Below are 16,412 nucleotides of genomic sequence, written 5' to 3'. Positions count from 1 at the left end.
GATCCGAATGTCGTAGAGAGATTGTAGACTAGTTTGATACAATTTCCAATGTTTTTAATAGTGGGTAGATTTCCAGCACTTAGACAGTTAAGAAGTTTAAGTGAAGTAGTAATGTTGAGACTATTCATAATCAAAGATTGTTAATCAGTTAAATATTTGGAAAGAAAGTACATTTTAAAACTTCCTTTTTGACATAATAGGGAGACTGCTAACATAAGGCCAGATAGCTCAGTTGGTAGAGTGTCGGCACGTTAATCCAGAGGTCGGTGGTTCAAATCTTGCTCTAGTCAATTTGTCTTTGTTCAACCCCAAATCAAAATTTATGTGTGGTAAAAAGTATCCTGATAAACTTTGTCAAGACGGACAAATTATATCTTTTTAATATTCATATGCCGACCTGTTCCAAGATAATCTCAACAAGTCTTAAAAAGCCTCTAAACTTGTCTTTTTAAACCTGATAAAAATCTGGGAATCCAAAATGAGGGAGGGGGTAATTTAATTTTAAAAGAACAAGGTAAGTGATGAAGGGTTCTTATCTTAATATTGTGTATCCGGGATGTGCATCTTTACATTGTTGAAATAATCTCATCCATCTCTATTTTTCTCTGGTTCTTTACTTTCTACAAAAGAAGAAAACAAAATAACTTTGTACAAAAGATGAAAACAAAATAACTTTGTACAAAAGATGAAAACAAAATAACTCTGCACAAAAGAAGCAAACAAAATTAATTTGTACCAACGAAGACAACAAAAAAACTTTGTACAAAAAAAGAAAGCAAAGTAACTTTGTACAAAAGAAAAAAAACAAGAACACTTTGTACAAATGAAGACAACAGAATAACTTTGCACAAAAGAAGAAAACAAAATAACTTTGAAGGTGGTGTTTATCTCTTTCTTCCCCCAGCGGCCGTGTCTCTTCAGACGTCTCGTCGGTGCTGTTAGGCGTGGTAGTGCTGAGAACATCTTCAAGGAAGTAGCAGAGGAGGATGAAGAAACTCCTCTAGCTCCCAACGAGCCAAAACCAGAGCCCAAGGCAATCGAACCACCTCCCGCTAAGACGCGGGAGCGAGACCGTGAACGAGACAAAGACCGAGGCGGAGACAAGGACCGGGAGCGAGATCATATCAGGCCAAGAATGATTGCATCTACGCTTCCCAGGATTGATAGCTCCGGCTCGGAAGGATTGACAACTGACCAGCATAGTAGAAGATCTTCACCACAGATGTAAGTTTTTATGCCGTCAAGTTTGACAGAGAAATCAGAAATTAATTGACAATTCAAGGTTTTGATTTGTAATTAGGGAAAAAAGGAAACGTTAATGAAAACACTTTTTTTCTCAACCACTCTGACAAAAGCAGGTGTTTTTTTTGTTTTGTTTTTTTCAAATAGCGGTTTCATACAAACACACTCAGATATCCCATTTTGAGTTTACATTCCCAAAGAGGGAACCAGTAGCACCCACGTTTGTTTGATAGTTCCATCCATACTATCCCATTGCAGTGATTTGAGTATCTCAAAAAGAAGTCCCCTTGATAAAGCGAAAGAGTAGCAGTCCCTTGTTGTGTTCCTACCTCCCCGGCCGCCCAGGTAGAAGTTAAAAAGCAGGACAGTTCTTTTCAGAAAGACTCTCCCGAATTTCGAAAATCTACTCTGCGGCAGAGACAATTCTTAAAGAACAAAGCGCCAAAAAATAAAGCAAAGTAGACAATAATTAATATATCTTGTGGTGGTACCACAAACTAAACATAGATTGATACCTTAAAATGCCTCAAAACACTTGAACATAGGTTTGTTATCCCAGTGCAGGGAATTAGTCAGAAACTTCAAAGTTTGATGTCTTGAGGTTTTTTTCCTAAGTGGAATATTTTCACACGTCAAGTTTGAGGTCTAAAGTCTCCTTGTCTGTTGAATGTGTCCATGATTCTCCTTGGAGTGTCAAATTAAATTCTGACATTTGTAATTTGGTATTTCCTGCTCTTGGCTCTAGTGCCTGTCACTCTGTCACTTAAGGCTGTCAAAAATATCATTACATATGACTAGCGCCCTCTAGTGTTCAAATAGTGAGATATTGATTGTGCTGAAAGTGGTCTGGATTTGACCAGTTTCTTAAAACTGAATGAAAAAAGTTTGGACTAAGTGGAATAGTTAATGTGGAAAATAGTCCTAAACTAGCTTGAAAACTTGTGTAATACTTTGGGCTACTGACAATAAGTTTCAAAAACAATTGTTTTTTCTTGTTTTTTCCCTCAAAACCTCAAAAAATAGAGAAGATAAAAGTACATCAATGATACATTTTTATGTCATAGCTTTAAAAAAATAATGTCAAAAGGAAGCTGACAGACTTATTGGGATATTAGTGAGCAAACAGGCATCTATGCTAGGGTAAAAAAGAACACTCCAGAAAGGTCTTTGGAAAGCTGCCAGCTTCCTGCCGAATTTTAGTTGCAACATCATCAGAGAATGAGTTGAACATTAATCCAAGTTCTCGAGGACAGACTGCTGTCTGTGTTTTGTAACTTTCGCGAAATTGAAAAGTGATGTTTTCAGCAACATAATCTGGAGTGGACTAAACCACAAATCTAGAAACGTATAAGTTCCATATTGCGGGTAATGATAAGTCAGCGCCCCAGTTTGTTACGCTCTAAAATAGAAACATTGTCTGCCCACAATCGAGACAAGGTTTGCCACTTTAGGTGAACATGCTCGGCCCCGCCCTTCTGCACTTCCTGAACTTGTGTAATTCTACCCTAAATCTTAGATTAAGTTGTCGTGAAATGTGAACTGAGGGTGTTCCACTTAAAGATAAACAGTCACTCTCACTTAAACCTTTGTAGCTCAATGCAATTTTACATATTATCCAAACTCACAAAAGACAGAATCAGTTGGATATAAAATATTAGTACAATTCAAGCAAAGGGTAAATATTTGTCAGTGTCGTTTTGAATTAGTAATTTTTTCCTTTCATATGGGCATTTCAGTTGGTTGCTCACTTTTCCTAAATCCAGTTGTAACTTTTGGCAGAGTTAAACTTTTCTCAACAACACAAGATTTGATCCAGAAACATTTAGTCTGATATCTTAAATCCAGTCTCCCAAATCCAATTTCTTTTATCAATTCTCTGAAAAATCTGAGACAGGGATTAAGAAATCAATCAGGGTCAGGGATAAATAACAAGACGTCTTTGATTTAATCTCAAACCCATATGTTGTATGTGTGTCTTCATCATTAGAAACCTAGTTATCCATATTTAGCTACCTAGAAGAAAAGAGCTGAATGTCAGACTTGAGTAAAGACTAACTGCAGAGTTTATATACATTGTACCAAAGTCGTGATGGTTGTAGGGTTGTTGCTTTTAACAGTAACAAGTGTCCCATTCAAAAGTTTAAAAAGGAAAGAACCAGTGCCTTTGATTCAGGAAATCAGACTTGAGTAGAGACTAACTGCAGTGTTTGCCGTGATGTTGTTGCATTTCTGTACGGGATAGCCACAACAGGCGTTTGTACAGTAACTGACAGATGCAGATGCAGATGTTGTACTAAGGTGATGACGAAAGTAGAGGGGTTGCATTTAACATTAACAGGTGGTCTCATTCTGTCAGACTTGAGTCAAGACTAACTGCAGTGTTTGCAATGACGTTGTACTTCGGTGATGACGAAAGTAGAGTGGTTGCATTTAACAATAACAGGTGGTCTCATTCTGTCAGACTTGAGTCAAGACTAACTTCAGTGTTTCTAGTAGTTGTTGTACCAAGGTTATTACGCCTGTTAAAGTGGTTGCATTTAGTAACAGGTGTTCTCATTCTGTCAGGTGTGGGTTCAACCCCCTAGAGCTTTCAACATCTCAACTCTCCTCTCAAAAAACAAAAACATTCAGAGATTCTTCACTTGATGTTCACAAATATTTAAAGTTTATACAAGATAACTCCAAACCCTCTTGAAGTGAGTGAATTCTCCACAAACTACGTGATCAAAGTTATTGAGTGGTAAACAGACCTATAATAACCTCACCCAGAGGCTTCTACTGACCTCAATCAATCCTGTTGAGGAGCGTTGATGCCCCTCACTCTCTGTAGATGGCAAGGAAAGGTCCAGGGGAGTTAACCCCAGGTCTTTATCTCTGCTCTAGATATGGTGATGGTAGCTCTGTGTATGGGGTCAGAGACCTGTGTGGAAGTGGGAATGGTGTTTTTTATGCAAGTTCGCTCCTAACAAGGCTAAAAGCCACTCTTGGTAAGGGGCTACTAGTAGAAAACTTAGGTCTGTGTTGGATGGTACACATCTTCAAGGGGTTATTCACTGTTAATAGACCTTATGCACGTGACGTCATTTCAGTAGGGTGCCCTCACCTAGAGGTCAAAAGGAGGTTGTTCATTGGCCAATCATGTGCGCTGCGCGTACAAATCTGTGCGTTTCAATTGTTTTGACATTGTTTTACCTCTAAGATGGTGGCTGGATGACATCAATGCATAAGGTCCATACATGTAGATACCCCCCCCCCCACAAGCATACAAATTTAAAACTTCCTGGTTGTTTGAAGGATCTGCCAATTGATGATTTGAGAGTGCTCTTAACGTCTTAACAGTGGAGAGAGTTGCTAGTGAAGGTGGGGTCCAAAATCTCCCCAAATCTTCATCGTTATTCCCCACCCACACAAACTCTCATAATGGGGTGATGCCAGTTTCATAACCACCCCCCCCCCCCCCATTGTTAGAGTGCCCTTGAATGTTTATCTCAAGAAACACTTGAACTTATCTCTGACGTTGCTGTAAACTCCATTGTTGTAGAGAGAACCTCTTTCGTGTCCTAGTGCCCCAAGGCGATTAAACTTGAACATTCTTCAAGATGTTCAAATACTTCTCGACTATTACCAGGAAATGATCAAGTGTAGAAAGAGAAAATGGGTTAAACTGTCAGTCACCTTCAAAGAGGCATCGCTGAAACCACAAACAAACGCCTGCAGTCATTTACCGTCATGGGAGATGAAAATGAAGTGGTTCTACCTCACTGTATTTCTGGAATTGCAACTGAAAACAAACATGGGGCAAATCAAAGTACTCCAATTCTAGTTTGAGTCAAGTAATTGAACCCCTGTATACGGAAGATAAAGTTGCATGTGGTGGCAGAGTAATCAAGACCTCTAGACTCAAGTCAAGATCTGGGGGACAATTTCATGGAGGTGCTTAAGCAAAAGAAATCCTTGCTTAGTAAAATCAGACTACCGGCCAAGACTCCAGCAAAGTGTGGGTTTCTTGTTCCAGTCTTGACAATTGTCAAGCATAGGAACTTAACCATTTATTGCTTCATCCTTCATGAAATTGTGCCCAGATGTCTAAACCAGTTTACCACTAAGAATGACTGGTGATGAGAAAGTTCTAAAAACACTAACTTTATTCCAATACGCTAAAAGTAGGTCAGATTTAATGGGCTATTTTTAAACGACGGTTAAACTTTCTTGCAGTCATTTATTGATTAAATCACTCATGCCCGGCAAATATTTTGCACCTAACTTGAAAACCGTCCCACCCTTAAACACCTCCACCCTTTGTTCTGTTGATATAAATGACTCATGTATGATATATCTCGTCCTCCCTACAGACATGACAAATCCCCAGATAGACACCGTGGTAGATCCCATGATAGACAGTACGACAGATCTCAGGATAGACCCCAGGACAAACCCCAGGACAGACACGGTGAGGTACCCAGGGACTCGAGAAGACGACCAAGGGACCCACTAGACACATCCAGGGTAAGCATTCATTGAGAATTTTATATTTTTCATTAACTATCTTGTTTTTTACTGCTTTAGTTTTTGGCGTATCATTCTCTATACAGGAACAGATAATTAATTTATTTTTAATTGTTTTTTTCCTGTGACCTATTAATTTTGTTTGATTAAAACTTTTGATTTGCTGCATCATGTTGCTTGGAGGAACATTTCCATCAATAATGTCATAATCTTGCTTCAGTTAACCTTCACCTTTATGTTCTAGATTCATTAACCAGGACAACTAAAAAAACATTATTGAATCAAAAAAGCAGGTTATTGTCATGTTTCTCAGAAAAGCAAAAACAAAAAATTGAATCCCTTTTTCTAAAACACATTTCTCAAAATGTTATACAATATCAACACCTGTTCTGCTCCTTTTGAGTAAGATTTTATGGTAACCATTGTTGGAGTTATTACCGAAGGTATTATACTCTGTCTTTAACAAACACACCCTTAAAAAGTAAGAAATTCCAAAGTTGACTCTAACAGGGTTTGACCAAGTCCTTTCTCTTGTGAAAGAGAACTCGAAATCATCATTTATTTGGTTGTGTTCCTAACATCTGACAGCAGGAGCTTGTACTTGATGTTTCAACAAAAAACAAATAACCCACAAATCACAAAATACTTTTGAAATTTAGAGAGTATGAGCGACACTAAATCTCTTCTCTCCAGATACCAAAGCAGTTTTTCAAAAGCTCTAGTTAGTAATCAATAGCGATGATCAACAACGGTGCTCAACTGACTCAGAAGTTTGTCAGGCTCTCCTGCAGAGTACCAACTAAATCAATCTCCCTAACAATAATGCACACTGAAAACCGCTTAACCGGTAGTCACCCCAACTTAAATAAACAACAAATTAAAGCTGGTTGCCATAGGACAGGAATTAGGGGAAAAGGGTGTAGGTTGTCACGGTTTCCTTTGGCCGTCAAAACAAATCACTGCGCTGTTTAATTTTTTGAGTGTTTGCATGTGTTGAGCCTATCTCACGAGGGATTACTGCTCAATGAAGTGGCTGTTGTAGTGAGCAGTATTATAAAGGGGTTGTACATCCTAGCAAATCCAGAAAGGAATCTTTTTTTTTTATCAGGGGGAGGGGGGGGGGTTAAGAAGCTATAACATGTGATAATAATAAATAGCAAACTTTATTTACTCATGGTACATGTAGTTATGTCAACTTGAAGGTGAAATTCATTGGTCCATTAAAAAGCAAAAAAGGGATGCTTGAAAGTTGTATGTACTATCTAACCACTTTCTAAGGCATGTATTCAAATTGGCAGTTATGGCTAAAGCTACGACTGTTGCTAAGGGTTTTTGCTAAAAATGTCCTTTACTTTGATGCAGAAGTGTAGCTGTAGGTGTAGCCCCAGTTTCAGACATGGCCTTACACTAGTTTCATCAACTATTTCTATCCAATGATCTTTGCTGTTTAATTATCAACTTCTAGATAAATCAATGGATGATGGACCGGTTGTACAGTTTTTTACCTCAAAATGAAAACAAACTCTAAAATAATATTCAAGTATTTTAGTTCTTCTAAAAGATAGCTCAACATTAATGCTTGAATAGATTCATAAAATGTCCATGAAAACTTCAATAGAGGTGTTCATTTTAACAGTTACAATTTATGGATGAAAACATTTTCAAATATTTTGCAACTCATCACAGCTGGTTTTCTCCTTTTATAGTTACCAGAGACAACTATCTTTTACTCAATGTTAAAATCCCTTTAAGCAACTTATGGCTACTAACGACCCACCATCATAGTAAATGAGGTCAAATTCGCATGAGACGGTGTCATCACTTCTTTAAAGGAAACCAAAATCACCGACCGTCCAAGTTGAACCAAGACTCAATCGGAACCAGAAGTCAACCAGTAACCTTGTGTTGTTGACGGATGAGTTTCCGTTTAAACTTTCCCCCCATTTAAATCGTCTTTGAGGAAATATTGTCTGTAATCCAACACTTGGTTCTGGGAAGTTTTGAGTTTCTATAAGATGATTTGTATCCCAGAAACTTTCCGTTAGTAAATCTAGAATTTGAATCGAATATCTTTAAATAATTGCTTCCACAGTGAAGATACAATATTCAGTTCACTTCGATTCTGTGAGTGACTCTAAAATTTTAATAGAATATCTTGAGAAATTGCTTCCACAGTGAACATAAAATATTCTGTTCACTTTATTTCATCTCAACATTTATTTCCTTGTAGCAGATGTACAGTTAGATTACAAGATAGTTGGATAATGACAAACCAGCTCTTCTCAGAGCCACCACTACTCACAAACCTATTACTTAGTTTGATATGACAAATAAACCAAAGAAATAATCATTCCTAAGCGTGATTTTGTTGCAAAAACCTTGTTTTCCAGAAGAAGGGTTGTGTCAGGAATACCAAAAACTGACACAGCAATAGAATTCCTTCGTTGCCAATCCTTGGTCTAACTAGCGACTTCAGAGGCTAATTCCCTAGAGTTGTCCCATCCCCTCGGTCTGTCACGTTTCTTTCCTGTGTTTCTCTCTCCGTCTCATGGCATGCGTGGATTGATTGTTGACTTCATTGAGTCAGCTAGAATACTGTCGCCTTGTACTTGTCTGGTAGCTGGGAGCTATTTTGCTTCTCAATTGATGACACCAAGTCATTGTTTTGGATAACCAGGGGACTGGCGGCATATCCAGAGATCTCTTAAAAGGGGCGGGGCAACTAGAAATATAGGGGAGGAAATAACATAGCTTTTGAAATTGGGAAGGCAACTTCGTCGATTCTAACCTGACACCATATTGGAGCTGAAAAAAAACTCAAATTTAAAACCATTTTTCCTTCTACCATATTTAGACAAAAGGGTGTAATGTCTCGTTTTGACCTCTATATGACCTTTGACCCCAGCTGACCTTCGTTTGAGTCGTTGTCTGTATGACCCAGTAATCTCCAGCTATATCTTAAGAGATAAGCATCTTGAGTCTGATGTCTAGCCAGAGTGTGTCGACTCATCGTACTATAAATATTCAACCTCATAATCCTGACATTTATCCATTGACAATCAGCCAAGATGTTGTAGATTGGGTTTCTTTTGTTCTCGAAGAAATTATGTGTAGGGTGAGGGAGCACTAAAAGTTACTATTGTGTTCTTGATGCATCTTAATCAGCATGTTGAGGTGAAACCTAAATCCTCCGCTTTGCCGCCCGCCCCCCCCCCCCCAATTTGGAAGGGAACTCACCAGAGCCCAATTTCATGGCTCTGCTTACCGCCGTATTCTGCGCTTACGATCACGATTCCCCACTTATGTGCAAGCGCCGAATTGCTGCGCTAGCCTTGTAAGCGTAGAATCCCTAGTAACCTAAAGTACGCACTCGAAGAAGCCGCTTACCCGTGAAATACGCTTGTCATAAGCACAGAATTCCCTGCTTTCGTAAGCGCCGATTCTGTACGTTCAGTAAACAGAGCCATGAAATTGGGCCCAGATCTTGAAGAACATTCTCCTTAAAAATATTTTTCTTAAGGTCAGTCAAAGCCCACTGTTTTGGCCATCATTAGTAAACAATCACAAACAGTAAGTAAGTAAAATGAATATATGAATAAAAAAGTAAAGAAATAGCAAAACAAATCAATAAGGCACAAGAAATTAACAAAACAATAGTAATGTGATGGCCAATTATACACTGTAGCTCGAAAGCCTGTTGATCCAGTCACTAAGGAAGGCAAAAACACTACTCTCAACAGTAAAACAATTCTTTTGAATATTATACTACTCAGATGTCATCTAAAACCTTGTCTCTATTTAAAAGCGTTTCAAACAGTCAAGGAACACAGGGTTTTTTATAAGACATTTGTGTACATTGTTGTCTTTAAAGGTCACATTTTTCTAAAATAGAAAATCTGTGTTTTTGTAGGAGGGGTGGGCCGATGTTTCATAGCCTTGTGATCGTGACACAGTACGGCCAACTATAGTTCAAACCACAATCCATTCCGTGCCAAAACCTAAAACATTTCAGAAACTTGAACAATCTGGGAAATAACAGTGCTGGTATTTTGATATCGAAATGGCGTTTGTGTGGTTGGAACCAACGCCAGGCTGTATGCCAACTGTTATCTTTAGCCCACAATCATTAGTCTCTGACATATCCCTGTGGGTGTGTAGTCTAGCTGCAGATGATGTGGTTGTCTGGTTGTATTTTTATCTACAAACAAAAGTCTACCCAGAGGTGCACCTAGGGGGCTTCCCCTTGGCCCATTTGACCCCTAGCCTTGATTTCAAAGATGTTCACCTTCAGTTTCAAGCTTCACAAACCAAATGTTCAGTATGCCAGAGACTGCGTTTTTGTTTCCCACCCCCCACTTTTCCCTTTCATTTTCTGTCAATTACTCGGACAGAAATTGTTTGACTGTTTCAGTGTAAAACAGGAGTCTAGAAACAACGATTTGATGAATATACTAACATTCTTGCTAACGAGTTTCTTAAGAAAACTGGTTAATTAACTCAATACTTTGCAAAGTATTCTCTTATCATCATCAGGAGAAATAACGGGTTTTGATGTGAGCTGGATAAATACAAAACAAGCTTATTCTAACCCCCTCTACTCTCAGTATGATGGCTTGTAAAGAACCACAACACTGGATTTTAATATAGTTCCCTAGATTTCCATTTAATCTCCTTATTTGACCACACCCATCTGGGGGTAAATACCTACCAGTAGCCTTGCGTACTTCCTTAACCTGTCTACCTTTATCTTTCCAGAAACCCCCAACATCCCAGACTCCCCTAACAGCCCACCCTCCCATCTAAGAAACAAGCAAGATCATATTTAATGTTTCATATCCGATGTAAATCTAGAATGCTTGCAACAGAAGGGTGGAGTTTTTCAATTCAGCGTAAATCTGCATGACTCATCTTAAGACATTGGATTCTCAAAACTGTTAAAGCTTCATCTTTGGAAATCAATATCAACCAAGTCTATGAAATCTGTTATCCTGCTTGGTTATTAAAAATATAATACAGCAGTGGTAATAACTTAAAAGTTTGAATATGATTTTAAAGGCAGTGGACACTATTGGTAATTACTCAAAATAATTATTAGCGTAAAACCTTACTTGGTAACGAGTAATGGGGAGAGGTTGGTAGTATAAAACATTGTGAGAAACGGCTCCCTCTGAAGCGGAGTAGTTTTCGAGAAAGAATTAATTTTCCACGAATTTGATTTCGAGACCTCAGATTTAGAATTTGAGGTCCCGAAATCAAGCATCTGAAAGCACACAACTTCGTGAGACAAGGGTGTTTTCTCCTTCATTATTATCTCGCAACTTCGATGACCGATTGAGTACAAATTTTCACAGGTTTGTTATTGTATGCATATGTTGAGATACAGCAAGTGAGAAGACTGGTCTTTGACAATTACCAATAGTGTCCACTGTCTTTAACTGAAATTTAAAAGTACAGGTAGTTCAAGTACTCTTGAATTTGAGACAAATGGGGACTGAGAATGTGTGCTAAAAGAAAGTTGCCTTTAATCTGGCAACTTTTATGAATATAAAAACACAGCAAAAAGGACAACCTCATCGCTCAACGTGAAGAGATTTACAACTAGGTTAGTTTCAGAACAACGTTTGACTGGAAATGATCGCAATCATGGAATGAGCAACCGTCTCTTTAATAATTCATCCCAAAAGGCAGCTGCATGGCATCATTCAATAGAGAGTTCCTAAAATAACCCTGCATGTTTTCTCATTTTGATCCTTGCCCAATCTTTTTCACCTTCCATTCTGCATCCTCCTCCCTTCTGCGTCTTCCTCCACTTTGCATTCTGCATCTTCCTCCACTTTCCATCCTGCATCCTCCTCCACTTTCCAACCTCCTCTTCCTTTGCAATATGCATCATCCTCCATTCTGCATCATCCTCTTGCTAAACATTCTACATCCTCCTTTTCCTTTTGTTCGACATCCCCCACTTTGCATTCTGCATCCTGCTCCACTTTGCATCCTCTTCCTTTGCATTCTGCATCCTCTTCCATTCTGCATCATCTTCTTCCTTAACATTCTGTATCCTTCTCTTCCTTTGCACTCGGCATCCTCCGCTTTGCATTCTGCATCCTCCTCTTCCCTTTGCATTCTGCATCCTCCTCCACTTTCCATTCTACATCCTCCTATTCCTTTGCATTCTCGTCCTCCTCCATTCTGCATCATCTTCTTCCTTAACATTCTGCATCCTCCTCTTCCTTTGCACTCGGCATCCTCCGCTTTGCATTCTGCATCCTCCTCTTCCCTTTGCATTCTGCATCCTCCTCCACTTCCCATTCTACATCCTCCTATTCCTTTGCATTCTCGTCCTCCTCCATTCTGCATCATCTTCTTCCTTAACATTCTGCATCCTCCTCTTTCTTTGCACTCGGCATCCTCCACTTTGCATTCTGCATCCTCCTCTTCCCTTTGCATTCTGCATCCTCCTCTACTTTCCATTCTACATCCTCCTATTTCTTTGCATTCTGCATCCTCCTCCATTCTGCATCATCCTCCTTACTGCATCCTCCACTCTGCATGCTGCATCCATCCCCTTTAGACCTGCCTGGTAGATAACATGGAGAGACAACTCTATTCTGACGAGAGTTATAATGACGATGATTACAGCTGGAGTAATCCAGCGTACTCCGATGATGAATATGAGTATTACCAGAATGAGGAAGTTTTCACACCTGTAAGCGAGATTGCCGTGGGATTAAAAATCTACTAACACTTGCTGTGCCTTAACATTTTATCACAAGTTTAATATTGATAAGTAATACACAATTTTCCAGATGACGCCAAGATGGTTGTCTATAGAGGAACTACACACCAGTGAAAACCATTTTTCCAGCAGGCGTTAACAAAATCAAAAAACAAATATGTGTGTTATGATTGACTCTAAATGTAAAGGGTAGAGTTTGTAAGTTTTGTTGAGAAATTGCTTTTAAAAAGGCCCCCTAACCTTTTTGTTGTATATAACTGTATATGTTATCTGACTGTTTTTTAGGGTATTGAAATGGCGGATATAAAATACCAAGATGCTCATCCAGAGATTCCAAGATCTGGCTCAGGTTCAATTGAGAAGAAGGTAAGTACATTTACAATACATCCTTTCTTTCTCTGGGTGTTGTCATCATTTCTTATATATTTTCAAGACGTTTTTAGTACAGTCATGTGATTTGTCATTCATAAAATAGACTTCAACATTTAAGCGTAATAATGTGTTCTGTTTTTATGCTAGTTTGCTTGTGTTGTAGAGTCTTATCATTTTCTAGCCATTTCCAGCTCACACTTGTTTTTTAAGTGAGAAACAAGACTATTATTCTTTATGGCCTCATTTCGGTCATGTTTATTTGTTTGATGGCAACAATTATAATAATATGATACATTATTTTGTGTTAAAAAAATATGGCACTTTCAGTCGTTCAAGACCTGCATCAATGTTTTTCTATTAAAAATAAAATGCAAAAAAGCAGAAGCCCTAAAAAGAATTTGAACTAATTTTGAAAATGTTTGCTTATTTTCTGCATGAATATAATTGGTAAAAAGTAAAAAGATTTGTATTTTGGGGGTGGAACGAAAATTATTATCCCGGATGACCCTGTACTTATTCGTGTTCAGCAAAATCAAGGATAAATCAGAAATAACTGGTGGTCATGTCACCGTCAAACGCTTCCAATTAAATGTGATTTATTCACCCTGGGGAAGTTTCACAAGTCTGCGGTCACTTTGTGGTCTGGCTTGACCTTCCTAGAGAGGAAGTGGTCATCAAGAAAACAAAATATATAAAACAAAAGGGAGTTTGCAATGTTATTGAAAGCCTCAATAGAAAAATGTATAAATTGAGGGCTGCCATTTTGAATTTGTATGTTAGTTTTTGCTTTGTATAAATTGTGTCTGTAATTGTGGTATAAATATAGTAATATTTTTAATTGTGAAAACTTGATTTGATACCCTGAAATTAACAATTTTACAAAAGTTTCTCATTCAGCAATATTCATTATTTTATTTCAGGTAGAACAATAATTTAATCATTTATAGATGCGGTAAATCATTGGTATTTGGAAGAGCACACTCACTCCGATAGTTATCAAGAAAGAACGACAAAAACAACTCTGAATATTTTGCAACAACAAAAACTGCTTTATTTTTTTGAGAGAAACACATTTTGAAGATCAGGTTTGATCAATTCAAATTGTTCTGCAAAATTGCTTCCAAATTAATAACTGGCCGCCAAGTTACTTTTATTATGAATATTTTTTTTGCAAGGGATTTAGCTGTTGACTTTTTAACTTCAACACATTTGGTTATAATGTTCTCAAAGATGGAGCGATTTTGTTTCTGAAAGTTTCTAATGCTACCAACTACAAACTTTCACAGTTATGTTGTCAAATGCTGATTGATAAGTTGGCAGTTATTTACTGACAATTGATGTACCATTCAAGACCAGGGCAAACTGTATAGGCAGCTATTTTTTGTTGTTGATTTTTTCAGTAATAAGATGAAAATGCTTGTTAAGTTTATTTCATTTGATAAATGTCATTGGATCCACTTTATGCATTCACTGCATGGAAAGTCAGCAATGGTTTCATCAATGTGCTTTCTTGATCAGAAAAGGCTGAGGGGGAAAAATCACTTATTGTGGGAGATAAACTTCAATTTTGAGAAAATTAAGACACATTTCACCCCGCAATAAACTCTGAGAAAAATTCCAACACTTGTTTTTTTTTAAATCAATAGAGTATTTATAACAACCCTTCACCAAAAAGATGTTATTGGCTTATTTAGTTTGAGGTTTGATTTTCAAGTTACGAATTTTACATTGAAAGTTTGTTCAAGAATTTTGACACAAAGCTTTCATTCTTTTTTGAAATTTTCATAAAGACTACAACAAAAGATGCTATTTTGATGACAGTTACTTATTATTATGTATTGATCATACAATTGGATTGACAGTTTGCATTTCTAAAGTCTTTTCTGATCATATTTCCATTTGAAACATTCACGATTCATTTGCTCTTTATTTCAGACTACATTGCATGGAGTCTTTACATACATTTCTTTTCAATTTTGAGTAATCACTCATTATTTCAGTTGGCCGATTGTTTGATTTGCTTCATCCATCATGATCCGTGACAGCTATCAGGTCCCAACACAGCCACCGTGCCGGCTCACCTTCAATATCTCTCTCTCTCTATCATCAAGTTTTGCCAGTGATTTTCGTAAAAAAACTGCTGATTCATTTTGATTTTGTGAGCTTGTCATTGTTTGTTTTTTGATTTTGTTTTTTTCATGCTTCTTTTTTAAAATCTCTCCGGACTCTAGCAGTCGATGGATAGACATCCATCGTCCAGTTCCTCTCATCACAATATCCCCAGTCTTCAGCCACCTCCAATTTCCTCTCGGCCTAAAAATCAAGATCGCGGCAGGCCTCGACAACGAGATGGCCTCAATCCTAACGACCCTTATCTTAGAGAACGACGACCAAGTCGTGAAAGACCCTCCTACCCTCAAGAATTTCCTTATGGTGTCCCAAGAGGTCATATAAGTAAAAGTAGTTCTAGGAATAACTTAGATAGGAAAACCGAACAACCAGCTTCTTCCGTTGATCCCAAACCTCAAAGAGCCTTGCCACCACAGCATCCATCAGATTCTTATAGCTATGATAACTTAAGGGAGCTTGAACATCAAGATAGTAGACTAAGGCGAAGCAATCGTGATATTAGACCAGATTCTAGTCGAGAATCTCTCAGAACACCCTCTAGGCACCCTAGTACAGTCTCAGAAGTTAGATTTGAAGACGGGGAACCACCCTCAAACAAAAACAGACACTCTTCCAAACATCTTGATAACAGTGCGAATCTTAAAAGGAGGGGGTCCCACTCCCAAGATCCTGAACGGGCATCCACCCATAAAAGGAAAGAGATTGAGACAAGGCTAGACAAACCAAATTCACATCCACGTCCACATCGGGATCGGCATCGGAAATCAGATGACCGCTATCGCGATAGTCCAAGCGATTACGCAGACTCCCCAATGAGTCAGAGACATTCCCCGGTGGACTCCTCCGGTATGTCCATCTCCCAAAGCCTACCTTCATTTGAAAAGAACAAGACAAACAAACGCTACACCTCCCCTAGTATGCCTGAGTTTATAACACAAGGTCAGGGAAATAGAAACCAACCCTATGCTAGCACCCCTTACGATACCCAAGACATCAATCAGAATCTCAGATTAGATGACAAACGTCATACTAGATCTAGAAGTAGTAGTAGACGTAAAGAAGGGGTGTACATTGATGAGAATAGTAATCCGACCCATACCGGGGAACCCCACGGGTCTCAATCCACTGGTAGACACAGAACATATGACTCGCATGATGCATCACGTAAAGTCAGACGAGAGCAAGATATGACCGAGCCCGATAACTATCCCCACCCCTCTAATAGCAAACAACGACGGAAACACAGAGAGGAATTAGGGCGTGACGATGTGGATGACAATACCCAATATGAGGGAGCTGGGATACCGAGCCAACGGAAGCAGAACGCGAAGGGTACCAGACCCAGACCAGATGAGGTGACTTCATTTGCATACTCTCAATCACCTGATTGTCCCCTATAGATAGCCTGGCAGTACAATCAGTCAGT

At 38.5% G+C, this 16,412-nt stretch overlaps 1 protein-coding gene across 21 annotated transcripts in view; it reads left to right on the top strand.

The window, feature by feature from the left end:
• LOC139947974 (voltage-dependent calcium channel type A subunit alpha-1-like) overlaps positions 1 to 16,412 on the top strand; it is a 201,713-nt gene that overhangs the window by 178,051 nt on the left and 7,250 nt on the right. For 13 of the 21 annotated variants that reach the window (XM_071945897.1, XM_071945893.1, XM_071945898.1 and 10 more), the window contains 5 exons: positions 905 to 1,224; positions 5,595 to 5,748; positions 12,320 to 12,454; positions 12,770 to 12,850; positions 15,088 to 16,341. In XM_071945897.1, coding sequence (XP_071801998.1) covers positions 905 to 1,224; positions 5,595 to 5,748; positions 12,320 to 12,454; positions 12,770 to 12,850; positions 15,088 to 16,341 — 1,944 coding nt within the window. The remainder of the gene's footprint in view (positions 1 to 904; positions 1,225 to 5,594; positions 5,749 to 12,319; positions 12,455 to 12,769; positions 12,851 to 15,087; positions 16,342 to 16,412) is intronic. The other 8 variants (XM_071945892.1, XM_071945887.1, XM_071945900.1 and 5 more) reach the window with 5 other exon arrangements.

The sequence above is a fragment of the Asterias amurensis genome, chromosome 15 (assembly GCF_032118995.1).
Source record: "Asterias amurensis chromosome 15, ASM3211899v1".
Classification (NCBI taxonomy): Eukaryota; Metazoa; Echinodermata; class Asteroidea; order Forcipulatida; family Asteriidae; genus Asterias; species Asterias amurensis.
Note: the sequence above shows the minus strand (reverse complement) of the source record. Positions and strands in the feature narration are given on the sequence as shown.